Genomic DNA, 20,974 nt, shown 5'->3' with positions numbered 1-20,974 from the left:
CTCAGTCCAGTCCATTTTTAGACTGATTTGTAGATATTCAGATTAAACAAGAGTGAAACATAACTGAAAAGTGAACAGAAGGCATCCAGCGACGTACCATCAGGAGGCAAGACACAAGTTTAAATCAAGAACAACTAGCTACCAAATGTTACCATCTGCTGCTGACGCTATGTTGTGTGACTGGACATTTTTTAAAACAAGAATTGGACATGAAACAAAAAAAATAAAAAGCAGTATTTCTTCCTCCTCCCCCTCCACCTCCCATCCTCTAACTGTCCTTAACCTCCCCCTCTCTTCCCCTTGTCTATTATTCTATTAATCTCCCCCCCTCCTCTGTTGGACGGGGGAGTTTCTCTTACAGTGGTGGAGTCATCTGCAGAGGCCAGCAGCAGGATTAGCCATGATTTCCATTAAGAGAGGTTTCCAAGCCCTGCAGAGGGGAGACGGGTCAAAGCGTGAGGCGTTAATAACATCCAGTGCAGACCCTCAGGGCAGCCAGTCAGGCCTGAAACAACACAGCACAACACAGCAATTCACCTGTGCTCCATCAGCTGTGTATTAGCAGACCCAGAAGACAGCAGATTATGACAGTGTATTTTATGCACACGCAAACACGGCAGTGACTTTGTGTTTCTGTAATGACAGATGTTTCCGCTCACCAGCTCTGAGACCGTAGAATAAAGAAGAGTGTGTGCTTTAAAGGAAATCAATTAAATGCAAAAACAACACAACTCTGAGCAGTAGAATACACTTTACAGGCGACTGCTGTCGTGGTTCAGTGGAGAGGCTGATATTGTCTCTCCCACACAAACACTCCCACGTCAGTTTTCCTCACATCCACCCGTCAAACACCACACATTCACTCATTAACCTGTTCTGCTGTTTATTTCGCTGGCTGCATCGATTCCCCGACACCCCATTTTTAACTTTTCTACACTACATGAAGTCTACTCCTCTCACCTCAACCTAATCCTTGCTTCAGTCACACATCTGCACACCTGATGAACGCCTTAATCTCCAAAATGACACCCGTTCAGTACAGTAAGCAGAGAGAATGAACCCATAATTTTGACAGTGGATTTTGATTTTCTATTCTTGACAAAAATGTTTGTTTTAATCAAATTTAAAGGAGCAGTGTGTAGGAATTAGTAGTTGTGTAGGTGCTGATACCAACCCTGCCAGCCTCTCCTTCTTAGCATGAGGGAAAAAAACAGCGGCTGCAAAGCATGCAAAGAATGAGTTTGTTCTGCGCTGCTGTAGAAACACGCTGGTTCAACATGGTGTACTCTGACAAAGTGGAATGGCGACATCGCTATAATACAGACCCTTTCCAAAAAATTTGAATATCATAGAAAAGTTAACTTATTTCTATAATTCAATTAAAAAGGTTAAACTTTCATAGATTATAGATTCAGGGTCCACAATTTAAACAATTTCAGGTATTTATTTGTTTATTTTTACATATTTTGGGCTTCCAGCTCAAAAAATCCATGAAAACGGGTATTCAAAAAATTAAAATACTGTAAAGAAATCACCATTTACTTCTCAGTTTTTGCTGAAAAAAAAGAAAGAAATTAGGATCACATCAAATCAGTCAAAATATGGTACTTTCTAAACGATATGTCAATGTTCAATACTTGGTTGGGAATCCCTTTGCCTTAATCACTGCCTCGATGCGCCGTGGCATTGAGGCAATCAGCCTGTGGCATTGCGTGGGAGTTATGGAAGCCCAGATTTCCTTGATGCTTGCTGTCAGCTCTTCTTTGTTTTTGGGTCTGGTGGCCCTCATTTTCCTCTTGATAATACCCCATAGATTCTCAATGGGGTTTAGGTCTGGCGAGTTGACTGGCCAGTCAAGCACTGTGATGGCATGGGATTAAACCAGGTTTTGGTGCTTCTGGCGGTATGGGCAGGGGCCAGGTCGCTTCCTGCGTTGGCTCAGGCTCAGAAGTGGCTTGACCCGAGGAACCCGACAGTTGTAGCCCATCTCCTGGATGTGTCTGAATGTGGTGGTTTTTGAAGCTGTGACTCCCGCCTCATTTCACTCTTTCTGGATCTCTGCCAGATTCTTGAATCTTCTCTGTTTTATAATCTGCTGAAGTACACGGTCATCTCTTATGCTGGTGCATCTTTTCCTGCCACATTTTGCCCTTCCACTAGACTTTCCATTGATATCCTTGGACGCAGCACTCCTTAGCTATAAACTTTTGTGGCTTACCCATCCTATGGAGGGTATCAATGATGGTCTTCTGGCCAGTTGTCAAGTCTGTAAGGTGCTTTGAGTTTAGTAGATGATTAGTGTGTGACACTCAAAAACATTAATGCCCTGCAAAATTTGGGTTGATTTCTTCACAGTATTCTAATTTTTTGAATTTCTGTTTTCGTGGGTTTCTTGAGCTGGAAGCCCAAATTTTGTTAAAATAAACAAATAAATACTTGAAATTGTGTGGGCCCTGAATCTATAATCTATGAAAGTTTAACCGTTTTAATGGAATTATGGAAATAAGTTAACTTTTCTATGATATTCTAATTTTTTGGAAAGGGTCTGTATATACAGTAATGGCTCATTCACAAAAACATTCATATTTTTAGTTTATTTTACACTAATGAAAACTTTTCCCTTTTACATCTTTCAAGAAACTCTGGACATAATAAATACATCTGCTTTAAGTTTTACCACATGCATTAATTCAGAATATAAAATCACGAATCAACATTCTTCTCATATGGCTCCATCCTGAGCTTCTCCTCCCATCAGACAGAGACACGTCTCCACAGACGAAGCAACTTCAAAAACTCTTTGGCAAAGCGTGGCGGGCAAAACAGCTGGTGTGCCTGTGGGTGGGGGAGGCGATCAGATATGATTAGACATTGCTTTGCTACTGGATGAGGAGGGGGAAAGCCCTTAAAAAGCAACATACTGAAAAAACTGAAACAGTATTGTGAATACCACCATCTCAGATTAATTGCCAGCTTACTGTCCACGTAATGGAAATAGAGGTGATACAAATCAAAGGATAAAGACACAGACATATGCTTCCTGCAAATTGACTGTATGTCACCAGTCAACAAGCAAAAGTGTGAAGATGCACACACCCACACTGCAGTGTAGAAGATAGACTGCATTCAGTTTAGTTACACAGAACAGTGTATCTACTATGGATTTGCTGTGTCTCTGCTTTTTCTGTGCTGTGTTTGTCTTCAATTATTCTCAGTCTGTCTATCAGTAGTCCACTCTGTTCGTCTGTCAGTCTGTACTCAGGGATTTTGTCTCCTTGACTCCTCATTTCTCCTTCCATCTGATCTCTGTCATTGTGTAGGCCGGTAGCTGACTGAACAAAGCATCCATTTTTCTGTCAAAACACTTTCACATATTTTTCCTAAATCCCCCATCTAGGTCAATGAAAAATATTTTTCTTTAAGTGGGAAAAATGTTTTACCTTTTACCACAGCCAAGCTTTACAATTCATAATGAAAAGAAGGAAACCCCTGAGTAACCGAGTGAAGAAATATAATGAATGCAGAAGCTGTCTGAATGGTATGGTGTGGGAAGTATGAAAATGAAAACCAAACTGACAGTCAGCACCACTGTAATAAAAACACATTGAACACAGTTATCCTTCAATATCTAACTTTAACCCTTGAAAAGGTCCTTAAAACTCTGGTTGACAGGCAACTACTTGCTTATCTAGACTGTAAGTCTGTTCTCCTGCCACAACAGTCAGATTTTCAACCACAACATAGTTACAATTACTGTCATTACAGTTGTACTGAATGATATTATACATTTATTGGAAGAGAAACATCACAACTCATAGAAAGCATTTTACTTAACACACTACACTGACTTGATTTTGATGTTTTTGCTCACTACACCGGCGATCTGTGCCAATGAACTTAAATCAGCCTCTCTTGGGATAAAAAAAGGGGGTTCCACAAGGGTCTGTGCTGGGCCCTTTACTATTTACACTTCAAGGACTTCACTTATGTATACTTTAAATAGATACAGCAAGACGTATGCAATGAAAAATCAAGAGTAGCGAAGAACATAAACAGGGTCATGGGTAGTCTTTCTCATGTACAGTCTTTCATTAAATATGCTGTAAATTATGGTTACAGTAGTCCATTTTTCTTTTCATCCATCACTTTGGGATAGTGGAAAGCTCTAAATACTACTATAACCATGACCCTTGTCCAGAAAGCTTGCTGTTATGCACTCAGTCTTCTGATGGGGGGAGATTGAAGAGAATGCATCTCATAGGTCTCACTTTGCTGACAGCGTTTCCTTGTCTTGCCAGAGATGAATAAGCTACATCGACTTCACAACTGAACATTGATGGATATTTGTGTACCAGTGTATATCAAAGCTGTAAGCCAGGTATCACAAAGTGTTCCGTTTGACAGTAGTTCTTGTTGGTCAGCTCAGGTTCAGTGGTTGAGGGCTGAGGTGCATTAGCAATTCTTTGAGCTTCACTCAAACTAACAAATCTCTACCTCTCTTGCTCTGACAGTTGCTATTTCTGACTGCTGTGTACCTGTGTGAAAATCACTAGCTGGGAAGTGTTGTTGTTACTATGGCAACAGGCAACTGTGAGCTGTCCTGTCATTAGCTATGACATGACTGCATATTTAAATTCAAACAGTTAATGTGTCCCTTCATCTGTTTCCTGCTTCACAAAATGTGAGAATATTACATTTAATCGTTTAGGGATCTGACACCGTTATGACAGTTATGCCCCATCATTCAAAGCTTCTTTTGAGTTATTCAGCTGCCTTGAATATCTGTTTTCATATTTTGTTTTAAAAAGAAATTAAATCCTCAATAATTCTGGACTAAAGGGGAATATTTCATTAGACGGTCAATCAGTGCTGGTACTATCAGACAACCAACTCTCTCTGCCCAGCTAGACGAATAGACTGATCATTATTAGTTAGTTTCATTGAGACTGATATGTCTTTTGTAGGAGGCAACTGAGAACAGCAGGGGAAATAGACAAGACACAAGAAAACATAGTCAGTTACACATAAGCACATAAACAGCATCAGATACTCACTGACGGAATAACTGATGGCTGCACACAGTGTTTTTCAGACACAGCTGATGGGGCATACAGTGAAGAACAGACAGAGTGAAGAAGGTGTCTGAGCTAGTTAATGTCTACCTGCCAATTTAGGATGGATTGTGATAGGACGGAGGCCTGGAAGGCACAAGTAGCATCAAGCAGTTCTGATTCCAATAAGACATCATCACTAACATGATATGTTTAATTTAACATTGTTAAATTTTTCCACAGGCTCCTCATTTGACTCCTGTCATCTCAGATATTCCTATAACACTGAAAGAAATGTTGGTGTTAGTGGCTGACATGCAATCGTAAGAACAATTTCTCAATCTCAGTATTATTCTCTCTAGACATACAGTGGGGAAATGAGTATTCACTAATATATTGTGTTGAGGGAATCACTCCATCATCAACTGACCACACACAGGAGCTCCTTGCAAGATTTCCAGTTGGGGAAAAAAAATTGTCAGAAGAGTATCTCAAGAACCAAGGACCACTCGAAAAGAGCTCCAGAAAGACCTTGAAGCAGCAGGTACAGTCATCACTGACAACAATACGCAATGAACTCCACTACCATGGTCTCTATGCACGATCACACTGGAAGACTCAGTTACTGAAGATAAGGCATGTTGAAGCCTGTTTGAAGTCACACATATGAAGAAGCCTAGAAATGATCAATGTAGTGTGGTCAGACGAGACAGAAAACAAACCTTTCGTCCAATACAACGCGCCATGTTTGGAGGGGAAATGGCTCTGCCCATGACTCTAAAAATGCCATACCTAGAGTGATGCTTGGAGGTGGAAGCATCAACCTGTATTACCACTTGGCTGACATCTCTCTTATCGCTTATTTTATTCAGTCCTACCCCAGGTGAAAGAAATGGAACTGGTTCGTCTAATTTTATTTCCTGGAACATCACAAATCTCTGTACAAGATTCACTGAGCAGCTTTGGCACAAGCATGCTCCAGCTCTTTGTCTTGTAGGGTTTAGTCAAATGAGTTCAACATGTGTTTGCCAATCCTTTGCCACCCTCCTCACAGTCTGGGTTGTACGCAGCTCATTTGCTGCCCAGCTTTGTGTCTCTACAGTGAACCAAAATGAATTCTGTTTTTTGTTCCAGGAGCAGAAAAAGCCTCATTCAAACATTACGTTAACATCTGTAATAACAGTAATAACAAACACACAGTGCATTGTGGTTCACTGCATAAGTACATATGTAGCCTATAGCAGGTTAAATATCACAACATGACAGAAGAAGAGTCCATGAGTGAGCTGTTGGGCTGCAGCAAGTTCAGACATGTCTCTAATAACAGGACAGAGAGGACTGAACACTGTTGAAGTGTTGAGACAGCAGATATCACAACTATGTAGAAAATTATTTAAAAAAAAAGACTTCAGCAGAGGGTGTTGGAGAGTTTTCTAGATATGGACGAAACCAAGTTATAAGTACCCACACTGCTGCACTGATACATTTTCATAGGAGCTGTGTTTTTCTGTGCTTACAAATTAAACTTTAAATCACAAAGGTTTAAATTTCTTAAAGAAATCAGAATCAGAAGTACTTTATTAATCTCCGTAAGGAAATTGTTTTTGTTATCGCAGCTCCCAAACGGTGAGTGATAGCAAGAAAACAGTAGTAAGAAAACAAAGCTTTAACAATATACCCTACAAAATATCCTATTTTAAACAATATATACACACTATATACACATGTATAAATAGCAGTTAAATAGAAGCAGTAACAGTAAAAAATAAAAAACAAGTAGCAGTGAGGTAACAGTGAGATATGAGATAAATAACAGTTAAATCAAAGCCTTATACAGAGTTTAGTTGGAATTTAGTGAGGAGTTGTACAGGCTGATGCTCACAGGTAAGAAAGACTTCTTATGCCGCTCTGTGGAGCATCTTGGTACCAGCAGTCTCTGGCTGAAGGTGCTCCTGAGTCTGTCCAGCAGCTCATGGAGTGGGTGGGAGTCATTGTCCAAGATATCCTGCACCTTAGACAGCATCCTCCTTTCCAACACCACAGTCAGCGAGTCCATCTGTACCCCCACAACATCACTGGCTACGGACAAAAGCTGAGTTGTCTCAGAATGTGTACAGGAAACTGCAGGAACATGCTTCATTTTTTTCAGGAAGAGATTTATAGTCATTAGTTGAACAGGAAGTGATGTCATGACTTCGTCTCTATTAGAAATGGAAACTATTCATACTTTGTCCTGACATATAATCAACCCCCAAATTAATTTCTCTGGTTTATCAGTGAACTGCATGAAACTGCAGAGTCGCTGACTCATATTTATTTGTGTAATGCAGTTTAAATGCACATCAAGTGGACTCGCATCATTAATTCATGTATGAAAGTGGCAAACACTTTAGTGCAACAGTAGCATTATTATGATAACAGAAGATACAGAATGTCTCCATTTAGCCACAGATGAAATAACCACTGGTAATCAGTGCACAGCCTGCAAGTAGTTACCACCATCAAACTTCCAGTAACACTTACTTCCCGAGGAGGTGCAAATGAATTCCACTGCGCTGCTTTCAATGTGATAATGAAGTGTCTGTTTAACATCGTCCTGCAGAACTCCTCCAGCAGACTTTAAGCAGAGCGCCTCCATCCCTCCCTCCCCTCTTTCCACTTTCCTCTTTCCTGTCTCCCACCTTCTCTCATGGCTCTCCATTTTTGGACCGAGCCTTCCTCTAATCTTTGCTCTTATTTTTTCAGCCTTATCAACATTTCCAAGTCATGCAAGTCTGAACTTTCTTTGATATCTTCTCTCTGTCTCCTCTTCCCTTTGTGTGTGTGTGTGTGCTGTGTGTGTGGTTCCTGTTTAAGTCTTGACATGGCTGGAAACTGTGCAGTGTTGTGGAAGGAATGAAAAACAAAACCAAAAAGTGAATCTGCTCCTGTGTGTGTGTGTGTGTGTGTGTGTGTGTGTGTCTGTGTGTGTGTCTGTGTGTGTCTGTGTCAATACTGGCAAACACAGAGGACATTTACACTACAAGTTTTTCTTTTTCATCGTGTGGTTCAGCTCATAGGATTTGGGGGAAAGAGGTTGAGATGTCACCCGCTGTGAAAATCTGAGCATCCACATGAAGTGCGAAAGGGTGAACGGCACGACCAGGGGGCATCATGCTGTGTCACATAAGTTTGAAGAGGCATGTGTTGAGTGATGACAGCAGCACTGAGAGGATGTCCTTTTGTTCCCACTGTCTTTCCCTCACTCACATCCTCCCTCCTCCCCCTCCCCTCTTCTCTCCTAGTATGGGTTACTGCATCCTGGTGGCTCATGGCCTGGGACGGCTGTGTTCGGTGGTGGGCCGTTGGGGCACCACAGTCCTCAGTGTCTCCATGCTGCTGCTGCTCCTTCTCTTCTCCTGGAAGACCGTCCAGCAGAACCACGTCTGGCTCTCGAGGGAGGCCCTCTTCCGGTAAGCAGAGACTCAGAGAACATGTTGATGTTCATTTAGCATGTTAATTTCAGTTGATATCTCTGCAATACAACACATAGACATATCTGACAAATCTGTGAAGGAGTTTTCCTTCTGTACAGTAAAGATGAAATGGTTTAAAGGAGGCCACAGGTCACCACCTCGTTCAAAGCAACAAGTTAAACAAACCTCTAAATGTTTGGCTGACTACACTGACACAGCTCCCTTCATAAGGCTAACTCTTTATTTAGTTTCAGATTTATATATATATTCACCTGTGTGCAGTGCAAATAAAGCCTAATACTCAGTGTAAAATTACATCTGTTTGATTGATTTGTTTGTATGTGCAGCAACCAAAAGCGTATGTGTGTGTGACTTAACTAAACCAGTGAACATGCGTTTAAGCCTGCCGATCGATGTACAATATCCATCATGGCTACATGTTGCTGTTGTTGAGCTTGTTATCAGAGTCGCCCACATGCCGTTCATTGATCCGTCCATCTGTTGGCCTCCACAGTGTGACTCCACTCTCCCTCCCCTCACAGATGACAGTGACAAAGTGAAATTATAAAACCTTCCAGTGTTTTTTTTATTTATTTTCCAGTCAAACCTGCAAATGTTGGAAGATCGATTGTCCGTGTGTTTTTCATGTGTACAATGTATGTATATATGTGGAGGACCTTTATTACTACTGTTGGTGTGATTAAAGCCTCATTAGAAAGGATTCACGTCACAGGTGGAGGTGTGGAATGAAATATTCACTCCAGATGTCTTTTTTAACAATTGGAGAAATTACAGTACATGGACCTGAGGACATGTCAGAATAAACATCCACAAATCCACTGCATCATGTAAAGTAATGCAGTGACAGTTGTACATTAATGGGCAAACAGGAGCTGCTGATAGCTACTTCTGTCTTATCAGTACTAAAGGTCCACACTGAGCTGATAAAAGAAAAGACAAACACTAGGTCACTGTGGCTGTGATTATTACTGAGGTGTAGATTAAAATCACTGACCAGTGCAGTGAAAATCCCTCCACCTCCCCCAGAGACATGAATCCAGTCCCAGTGAGGCCGCAGACCTTCATGTCCTTGAAAGACTTTTTGCGCTTGCAGTGATTTTACACAGGTATCTTCACCTTCCTTATCTCCCTCCTCTTCCTCCTGTTTTTCAGCTCTGGTATCCAGACTCTGCCTCACAATGCCAAAGTCCACTACAACTACGCCAACTTTTTGAAAGACACCGGGCGGCACCAGGAGGCCATTCACCACTACACCACTGCCCTCAGGTGGGACTCTGAACTAAACCACTCTGACTGTAGTTATCCACCTCATTCTGAGTACAGTGAAGCAGCCTCCTGCTAACAGAACTGTTTCATTCATGTATCTTATTCAGACATTCAGACCTCAGACCTGGTCATCCCTCATTGCTGACTGTGGTTTAGCCCTGTGTCCTGACCTTCAATTCATGTTGTAAATGTTACAAAATCTCCTCATTCTACTCGAAGGTTAGACTATTTGAACTCTGTGTGATGCTGATCAGCCTAAAGGCCTCAGCTGTCTGACAATCTGAACACAGAGGAAACATCCAGGGAACGATCAAGATTTCAGAACTCCTAGGAATTGTGCTGAAAGCTAAGCTAACACCAAAAATACTCCAATCTCAGACTCATGTGTGAACGCAGCTGGTTTTTCTATAACCTGACGCTGGAGGGTGGAGGAATTAATGACACTCAGGAGCTGCTCAAGCAATTAAAGTTGATTTATTACTGCAGAAACTGCTGATGGTTGTGACAGACTCAAATCACTGTTTCAAAGCCACATTTTCACCTGTCATCGAAAGGCATTCAGGGCTTTTGTAAATGTGCTTTTGCATCCTACACAACGTCTGTTGTGTTATAATTCAATATTTGCTGGAACAGTATCTCTTATTGTCTCTCCTCGTGCAGAATATACTTCTGTCTGAGCAGCCTAGAACTCATAAACATCAGCGCAGACAGGAGTAATGTCCTGAGTAAAGAAAGTTGATGAAACGTTTAAACTTCTTATTCAGTGTTAGCAGAGCTGAGCTTTGCACTGCTGGATAAACAACTCAGACACATTCAAGTCAAATATGTGAAGCGAGTGCAGAGCGTCTTCTTTCTCAACTTTCTGTCATCGTTAGGCTCCTTTATCAAATGCACGTCACCACACATTTGCATAAAAAGTCCCGGCTGTAAGTCTCTACAAATTGGTTCAGCATTTGCATAAAACATTTGATGTCAAAACACATTCCACTGAAAACCACAAATATATCGGGACATAAGGAGTTTATGTAAATGTGTGCTGACAACAGAGATCCATGCAGATAGAATTGCAAACGATGACACGGCCTATGCAGAAGAATATTTAATACGTTTAATCCAAACATTGTGACATACAGATAGATTATACGTTGATGTGTTGGGAAATAGAGTTTCAGTGATCTAGGAAGTTTGATAACATTTTTTAGTGAAAGGGAGTTTGGATAGAAATAATAATGAAAAAAGATCATGTTGTAACAGAGCGCCTAAAAGCAAACGTTTTGTGGACAATAAATCTGTTACATAAAGCTTTGTGACTAAAATTTGCATAAACTGTCAGTTGAAGTACAAAAATCTAATTCTAATGTATAAATTCAAATTTCATGATTTATTTTTATGTTTGAAATGTATAATTACTGCCACAATGAAAATGAATTTGTGTTCCTGAACATAACACTACAGTAATGACCCTGGAGATTAGTGTTGACTGAAGGAACTCAATTCAAATGTAACAGCAGGTCCAGTTTGTATTTCTGCACATCTTTTAGGTCAGGTTTCACACTTCCAATGTGAAAATGAAGTATACAATTATTAAATTTTGTTATTAGTATGCAATGTGCATATTGTGCATACTGTTTTACATATATTAGTTTTGGCACAAATTTCATACTGACAACAGAAAATCAAACTTTATAAATAAAGACTTTTGTTTGTGCACACCATCCTCTCGCTCACAGGATAACATGCACTGCTGAGTCAGATAAAATAATGCTACCTCACAGGAAACCAACCATCAGTCTGATTTCACAGTGAATGCATTGAATCAGCAGTCGGTGGATGAAAAGGATGAACCCATTGTGTGTTTTTTACATGTGTGTACATGTGACACTAAACACTATGTTCAAGATTCAGTTAAATAGAAAATCATACAAACTGCTTTCAGACAGAATCTAAGATTTTCAAAGAAGAGGAATTTCTATGCATTTATAAAACATAAAAATATGATTGCATGAATTAATGTTTCTATAACAGAAGCTGAGGCTCTTTCAGTCACCTCATTATTTCAAGTTAGAGTCTGAAACGCACCATCAACTGTCTGCTATGACCTTGAGAAGCACATGATCTTGGTTTGGTCAACATTTAGTAAAAGTAAAGATTGAGGAACCAGTGGCCTTAAAGCTGAGAGCCACAGAGAGTAGTGAAGTCAGAATGTGCTGAGAGATTTGGTTTGCCCATGGAATTTGTTGCCAATAAAATATAGAAAAACACCAACTTTATTTATCTATACAGGTTTTATAAGAAGGGAGAAGTTAGCAGTGTTATTATTGCATTTTATCAATCTATTTACATCTCCAAGTACAAGATGTGTCCCTTTCACCCTTTACTGGAAGAAAAATGTTGGAGAAAAAAATAGATGAGAGGCATTTAGCACACAATAACTGGAGGCCACTGCATATAAAATAAAGTTTTTATTTCATGGGACCTTTAACAAACTGTGCACCATTTGCCAGCGTTTATCCAGCGTGTCACTCTGTACTGACAGTCAGTGTATCCTGTGTATTTTTAGCAGTCGTCTCTGGTGGGAATTGAACCGTGAAAGTATGACAGCATCAGTGGAACATCTACACACTCAAATGCAAAGCAACATTTTATTCTCTTCTTTTCTTCTTCTTTTTTTCTTTTTCTTTTTAAAGGACCAGTATGTTGACAAATGTGTTTTTTTCTCACATGATTAAGCTGTAGTTAATACACGCCAGATCAATGTGCTTACACAATTTAAGATGCATGGAATCCAGCGCACACACACCTTTGGGTGCATGTTCTCATGCGTGTAATGGCCTTGTTTCAGCCCGGAGCTGGTGATCTGTTCATCCATCACGCACACAGGCTGCATTAATGAAAGAGAGTGTCCATTAGTCGTGCCTGTCAGTGAAGAGGCTTCTAAAGGAGCTGCAAACATGTGGTCCAACCTCATTCAGATGAGTTCATCAGTAATCTGACAGCCAGTTATCTGTGATGTCCTCTCTTGTTGATGCTCCTCAGTCTTTGGTCTGAAACCCAATCATGTTCATTCATGAAGAAATAGAAAAAATTGCTAATTGTCACACCTGAGAAGCTGGAGCTGTTGGTGTTTTTTAACCCAATGATTGTAGATTTTTATGATATGATTGTAGTCTGAGGAAAAATTACAGTTTTGTGATTATAATAAATTACTTTATTTCACAAGACTATGCTTGTATAAAAGGAACACATCTTGCAGGTTTACAGGATACATGCTGTTTGGCAAATAGACTTCTGTTCTGTTGACCACTTTACACACAAAGCACTTTACAACACATTTACCCTTTCGCACATGGTAGCTGCTCATCAGGAAACAATATACCATCTCCCATCTGAAGCACTCACGATGGTAATAATAATAATAATAATACACATACACTCACATCATGCGGCCATGGTTACAAAATCAAGAAGTTTATAGTGAAATCTGTTCACTTCTTATTTTGAACTGTGGTCTGATGAAATCGTCAGTGGTTGAGTGTAAGGAGTATGAGTATATAGCCGTAGTATTAGTGATCTTCTGGAGACTGCTGTCATACTCAATCAAACACTTATCAGATCAAGATTGTAATAAAAAAAGGATATATTGTTCACCCTCAGTGGTCGAAACATTCTTTTATTTGTGCTGTTTTAAGTTTGTTGTAACCTTTGATAGTTGAGTTCTAGTCTTCTTGTACTTCTAAATCTCCAGCACCATTCTCTTCATCCCCAGGCTCTACAGTAAATGCCTCCATCTCTTTATTTATCCGCACTCTCCGCTTCCTCACTCCCGTCTTTCCTCTTCACCTCTCCTCTCCCCTTCTTTTCCAGTCTTTGTGCAGAGTTGTGTGTATGTGGGAGCTCCACAGCTCTCTTCTAATCCAGCCTGCCAAACCCCGAGCACAGAGCCTGAGCAGCTTTCATCCAGCTCCAAACCACATCTCAGCTCATAATAAACTGAAACCCACCAGACCACTCACTCTCACTTTAATTAAGCAGCCTCAACTTCCTTTTCTGCTCCTTGTTTTTTTTTCCCACAGGAAGGGACAGAGAAAGTTTTGTGACAGCTGTCGCTTTTTTTTGGCTGTTTCTTCCTGTTTAGAACCAGTCAGCTTCGCTCATAATCCATCAAGCCAAGTGAAGGAGAAATATTTATTATGTTTTCTATTTTCATTCTCTGTAATTTTATTCTTCCTTTCATCTCCTCAGTTGTGTATTTAAGGATTTAGAGATTTTGTCCTGATAACTGTGGTGACGCTTTAAGTTTTCCTCTAGCGCCATCATCAGATCAAATCTATAATCTATTGAAGAATAATGAGCTTTATTTGTAAATGTTCACTGTCTACAACCAGTAAGAGTGGTTGGATCACAGAGCGTTGTGGAAGGGTGGATTTATCCTTAATGCAACAAGCTAACACTACTGTAGTCCAATGTGGCTTTTTACAGTGTAGGTTTTGATTCAGCTATTGGCAGCACCACCACAATGCTAAATAAATATATCAAATATGATAAGGCTTTCTCATGCCTTAATTATAATTCCAACAGTACACAACTTCTTCTTAGTTTCTCAGCTTAGCTTCATCTTCACTCTGAGCTTCACCACCATCATAAACTTGTAGACAACACAAGCAGTCTAGTTGACCAATCACGGCTGCACCAACGTGGAATGTCTGTGGCCGCTGTACCTCGCTTGTGTCTCTAACGTATACTTCAGACTTTGGCAAGGCATACTCAGCTACAGCATCTTTGCAGCCTACGCAAGGAGCCGCCATAATTACACCATAACATATAAGATGAAGCTTAAGTTTGTTTATTTTCTTCCAAATGAGGTGGAAAGTTCCTCATTGAATAAAACATGACAAATATTGATCCTATTTCCATGTTTACACAAAGAAAAAAAGACAAAAAAGACAGAGAACAAGGATAACCAATAAGTTATCGTCCCTGGATGAACATCCCACCAAGTTTTCTTCAGTGAAATGATCAGAGTTTGTGACCTGCAGGTCTGTGGGGAGGAGAAGCATAGAAATCTGACTGTGAAGGATGTGACAGTCTAAGTGGATCTTTCTTTGGTTGTTAAACTCTACAGCCTGTTGATCCAGCAGCTCACTGTGACATGGAGGCTCTCAGTGAACAGGTCTGCTGATCAGTGCAGTGCATCTCTGGCTCCTCTTTCTACACTGTGTAACACCAGCCCCATCAACACGTGGAACAAAGTTACCATAGAAACTGTAAAGAATGTTGCCACGGCACCCACCCTCTTCTTGCCCCGGGCATCTTGTCAGGCTTGTGTCACCATTATGGGCACTAACTATAAAAGTGTATTTCAATTACAGAGAGGTCTTTTGTAGCAGTGATGGAGAGCAGCAGTAAATGTCAGCAGAGAGGCTTCACACACTCACACACTGCTGATTTATCTGCACCATTTGCTCTGAAGATAATCCTTATCACTGTGACAAGGCACTTAGTCCAATCAAGATCATGTTATGGTATGCTTCCCTCCGGAGGAGTGCAGACATTAGTGATTCCAGAGATGAGCACAGTTTGACAGCGATGCTCCGTTCCAGAGCTAGAAAGCTGCTAGGCTGGCTGTTGCAGATGACTTTCTACACGACTTCAAATTAATGCTAATGTTGCTCCACGCTTCAATAAATAAGCAACTGGTCGGTTGACAGTATCAACTCCAAAGGTGGCAGGTCAGTGCTGTGTTCACTGCTATTCTGCTGCCCCCAAGTGGAAAAAAATCCATTCCTTCAGGTTTCATTTTCCTAAATCAAAGGTTGCATTTGCATTTTCATACAAAATGAATAAATGTTCCGTCCTCCTCCTCCTCTTCCCCTGCCCTTCCCTCTGCTGTCTTTCCTTTCCTCCCCTCCTCTCAGGTTATACCCCCGCCATGCCAGCGCCATGAACAACCTGGGAACTCTGACTCGCAGCCCAGAGGAGGCTGAGCGCTACTACAGGAAGGCACTGGACATCAACCCTCAGCATAACCGAGCTCTGTTCAACCTGGGAAACCTCCTCAAGTAAGACACACACACGCTGGAAGCATGTTGGAGAATAGATAGAGCACCTTTCATACAAACTGAAATGAGTCTGCGAGTTCCACAGAACTTGTTCTATTAATTAGAAAATGACTTATGATTTATTTATGAATGCCTGACTTGCTTTATTGATTTCTCTGGATATAAAAGTGTTTTTTGTTGCCATGCTAAAAAACTTTGAGGTTTTCTCGGTGAGGCTTGGAGGCTCACACTGCGCTGAACTGTTGCACCTTCATTTAAGTCTTACAGTTTACATTTGCTGCTCTCTCTACTTGTTGTGTGTCCTTTTTAATTTTGGGGAAACGCTGTGTAATGACTTGTTTAGCAATCAAAACTCAAACTTATTGTTAGACTTATTAGTCTTGAACTGGATCTTGATTCTGGACTTAAAATAGCCAAGATGAAGGGACTTACTTGCGTCTTGTGATCTGCAACCCAGTGAATTTGTCTCGAGCCTGATTTGAAAGGTAAAGTGATCTGTGTAAGGACCATCAGAGATTATTACAAGTTAGGAGAGACACTGCATTTACAGTGATTGATTTGATTAATTTGACTATGATTGTGCCTGTATAATTAGATATGTATTAAATATTTTGGGTCAATTAATCCGAACAAAGAGAAAACCTGTAGATGTTGGTGTCAATCTTAAAATATTAATTGTAGAATTGGAACTGGACACCCTGCCAAGAGTATTTGTGATGTGGTCTGTGATTAAATTGTAGATTGTCACCTAGATAACTTTCAATCAACAAAGCGTTATTAAACTGTATTGACCATGATTTATCACACTAATGATGCAGAACCTCGAAGTCACAGTGTGTCAGTGTGGACACAGACAGAGTTGTGAAATATTCTGAAAGGTAGCCTCTGCACTGGAAATGAACGGTCAGCTGAAGATGTTGTTGTGTTAGTTATGCTGCAGTCTGAGGCTGTAGGGCTGAAAATGAATGATTCACCACGCTCGCTAAATGAGAGTCATCAATTATTCCGACGCCTGACTTGGCCGCTGTAATCTGACGAGCTCTTGATACAGCTGTGGAGTTTTTCTATTTGTTTGTCTTTGCGGTCAAACTGTGTGGACTGCCCTGAGCTCTGCTGACCTTAATAGAAAATTACATCAATAATAGAAGCTGAAATGAAGTCCATTATGACGGATCAGCTCCATTACCATCCCTGTGTTATCAGTGCAACTGTGAGAACAAACAGACCAACTGAGCCATCGATCTCCTGCTGCTGTGTGTGTGTGTGTGTGTGTGTGTGTGTGTGTGTGTGTGTGTGTGTGTGTGTGTGTGGGTGTGTGGGTGTGTGGCAGTGTAGAAGCTATGCTACTCTTGTCCTCTTACGTTGGTTTTAGCCTATGAGCTATACTAGCCTCAGCTGCACCAAAACAAGTGTGTTTTAAATGAGGTTTCTATTATCGTGAATCTTGGTCACCCAGTTCTGCTGGATCAGCGAGTGATCCACAGGTCTCTTGAGTCAGAATCAGAAGTACTTTATTAATCCCCGTAGGGAAATTGTTTCAATTGTGTCATTCAGGCTGAAATATTCCCAGGTGTATACTCCAGCAATCAACAAGTGGTCTGCAGGCTGACCCAGCAGGTGCACTATAGATCTAATTAAATTATATGAACATTCTCTAGGGAAAAGCTCCCTACCAAAATACAAGAATGCCATAATGCATCCCACTCCCCACATGTCAACTGCTTCAGTGAGGGGGAGGCCTAAGGTCACCTCTGGAGCCCGAAATGAAGAAGGCTGCATCATTGTTCCGATGAGCACTTCGCTCAACCATCGGGCCAGACCGAAGTCAATGAGTTTGATTTTAAATGGCTAATCATTGTGGTTGACCAGCATTATATTGTCGGGCTTTAAATTCATATGGAGGATACCAAAACTCTTTAAAGCATCAAATGCTACCATGAGCTGCTGGTTTACAGGACGAATTTCATTAATATTTAAAGGAATCCACCTGCTCTCTTCCATCAGGTCCCAAAGGCTCCTGTCCAGCATTTCAAAGGCCAGACAGGAGAGGTTGTGGAATCTAAAATCTTCTGAAACTGACAATGTTGTTTTTGTCCGGATCTAGAGTCCTGGTCGCTTGTAGCATTTTTGTCTCCTCTTGAATGATTTTTGAGACATTTTCATTGTTTTTGTGGATCTTAACTGCCACTTGCTTGCCTGTCATTATATTGAGACATTTGGCAACTTTTCCAAAAGATCCCTCACCATTAAAGTCTAAAACCTGATAGCGTGTGGTGCTGCTGAACAGTACATCATGCTTCTGTACTTGGCGTGGCTGAAATTGAAGTTGAGAAAGACATTTTTGCAGAGAAATGTTTCCAAACAGACTCGCTTGTGTTCTTCTCTCTGAAGGTAAACATAGGGAGACTGACCGGGTTCAGCTTATAGTCTATGTGAACCATACTATTGCTACTAATGAAGATGATTATTTTTATAGCGATGATGATTTTTGATGAGGATGCAAGTGTGATAATATTGTTGGTAGAGTCTGACTGATTGACTGAGGATTTTTGAGGGCGATACTGATTTTAGAGGATAAATGTAAAGGAGAAATATCGACAAACACTGCATTATATACAGGGGAAAAACGAACCAAAAAATATCAGATAATATCATTTATGGAGATATCAATATTTCTGCCATAGACCAATATCGATATATCAGACTCTAATTAATGCTACTGATGATGATGACGATGTGTTCCAGGGCCCAGGGCAAGGAGGAAGAAGCTGTGACTCTGCTAAAGGACTCCATACACTTCGGTCCACATTTTGCTGATGCTTACTCCAGTCTGGCATCACTCTATGCCGAGCAGGTGAAACATCCAGAAAACACAAAAAGAATGCTCTCACATGTCTCACGTTTACTACATTTCACTTTCGTGGCTGGAGGCATGTTGTGACTCAACACTGCCTCACAAATGATTGATATTAGCTTTAACTGCAGATGGTTAATCTCTCTGCAGACAGCTATAAAACACCAACAGAGAAGGCTTTTCAGTTGTACACTCCAGCTTCCTGTAACCTCGGTCTCAGTCTTGGTCTGGTTTATTCCAGTTTTAATCCTAAATTAATTTCCTCTGCTTCCACAGAAACGCTTTGCTGAAGCCAATGAAGTGTATCTGAAAGGTATAGAGAACTGTCCGGACAGCTCCGACCTGCATAATAACTACGGAGTGTTTCTGGTGGATACAGGTGAGTTGACTTTAGCCGCTCTCTGGCCCAGGCGCTGATGGGTAAACGTCGACGCCATAGCCTTGTACCGCATAGTCATACACAGGTTCACATAAACAGATTCAAGCACTGCCTGCATATCAGGCTCATAATGGCTTAAGGGCTGTGCTGGGTTTTACTGAGGCATTGCAAGTGGTTCATCTACTGACTACTGATTTTGCATGTTAACAATCATTTGAAGCTTGAAGTTTTTAAGCTTGATTTCCTACCTTCCAGGCAGCTATCTGGCAGCAACTTGGAGCCAGAGAAATAAAACTTGCTTCAAAATAATTAGTCTCTATCTTTTCTGCCAAAATGACTTGTTTGTTTGTTTGTTTGTCCATTTACAGTGTCTGTCTGTTGAAAGCGTGTTGCTTTCTGCTAAATAGCAGCCTTTTTATTGCAAATTCCCAATTTTTCTTGTTGTGTTCTAAATTAGATCTCCAGCCACATAGCAGATGATTGCAATGCTTTGCATCAGCACTCTCTAAAACTTCAGAAGGCAAAGCTACTACAAACCAACAAACCACCAAGCAACAGCCTCTACTCCCAACTGGATTCCAGTCAGGAGAGACTGCCTCAAAGAGAGGCTCAAAAACAAAATGTATTCAGTGTATACGCAGAAGAAATCAGGAAGAGCTGAAGAGATTTTCAGGACTTCAGACAGGAAGTAGTGATGTCAATCAAAAACAATGAAATGTCCACCTTGGTAAAAAGTGTCAACTGTGTTTATGAACACACATTATGAAGCTTTATTTATTAAATCTGACAGAAAAAGGCCATTTTATTCCATTTTCCATTTATTGAAACATTTCAGCTTTGAAAAGAAAGTTATTTTCTGAGACAGGTGTCACAGTGAAATTGTGTTGTGGGCGAGTAGTTAAGAAACCCTGATGAGAATTTTACAAATAGTCACTGTACAGCTACAGAAACTCAGAATATCAGGCTGCGGTGAGTGTGGAGGTATGTTTTGTTGTTTTGCAGAACCTCGTGTCATTTGCATTTGTGATTTGATAAAAGCAAACATAGTGGGTGGTCCTGTGTAATGGCACTGAGCTCTGACACAGCACTCTGTAGAGACTACAGATTAATCTGCCATCTGAAGGCATCAAGGGGCATTATGTTTTCTGATGGCAGATTAATCTGTAGATGGCTGCAGGGATGAACTAGCATAAAGGAGCTGTGGGAAACAGATACTGTGAGAATCTTTTATTCATTTAGAAATAAATGCAGGCCAATGTTTCTGCTGCAATCACATTAAAAGTTATTTTTTATATTGATTGATAGTATTAGTATCTACTCGCTAAACTGACTAAAGGACCAGTGTGTAGTGACATTTATCTACTTTATGGTGGTCATGAAATGCATGAAAAATATGAAAGGTCCTATCTAGAGTGTTCTAACCTGCCTTAGAAACATGGTGGTTCAACATGGTGGACTATTCTGTAATTAGAGCCTCCTAAATCTGCAACACTGGCCTTTAAATGAGTCAGAAGAGTGGTGTCACATGAGAACAAGACGTTTATTCTCAGAAATCTCAAATATAAAGAACTTTTCTTACCCCACTATGGATAATGGTCAGCAGTGATGTGAAGTCAACACATATTATTTCTTGAACTATAACACAGCATCGTGGTCCTGTGTCATTCGCCTCTCATATGTACGGAAGCCAAAAACGGCTGTGTCGTTATCTCAAGATCACAAGTTAATTATTTCGTTATCGTTAACAAAGCTCCTTTTCTCGTGAGAACAGTTCCATTTTACACGAGGAAACAAAAGGTAGATGTCTTGTAATAAGGAGATCATTTATCAAGAGAAAACGACTTCACTCTGTGAGGTTTCATTGAGACAAGTCTTCTCAAGTGATGAGG

At 40.6% G+C, this 20,974-nt stretch overlaps 1 protein-coding gene across 2 annotated transcripts in view; it reads left to right on the top strand.

Moving 5' to 3' along the window:
* tmtc1 (transmembrane O-mannosyltransferase targeting cadherins 1) overlaps positions 1-20,974 on the top strand; it is a 125,011-nt gene that overhangs the window by 92,741 nt on the left and 11,296 nt on the right. For both annotated transcript variants that reach the window (XM_027272057.1, XM_027272058.1), the window contains 5 exons: positions 8,336-8,503; positions 9,680-9,793; positions 15,709-15,852; positions 18,598-18,706; positions 18,983-19,085. In XM_027272057.1, coding sequence (XP_027127858.1) covers positions 8,336-8,503; positions 9,680-9,793; positions 15,709-15,852; positions 18,598-18,706; positions 18,983-19,085 — 638 coding nt within the window. The remainder of the gene's footprint in view (positions 1-8,335; positions 8,504-9,679; positions 9,794-15,708; positions 15,853-18,597; positions 18,707-18,982; positions 19,086-20,974) is intronic.

The sequence above is a fragment of the Larimichthys crocea genome, chromosome XX (genome assembly GCF_000972845.2).
Source record: "Larimichthys crocea isolate SSNF chromosome XX, L_crocea_2.0, whole genome shotgun sequence".
NCBI lineage: Eukaryota > Metazoa > Chordata > Actinopteri > Sciaenidae > Larimichthys > Larimichthys crocea.
The sequence above is the reverse complement of the archived record's forward strand: the minus strand, read 5'-3'. Positions and strand labels throughout refer to the sequence as shown.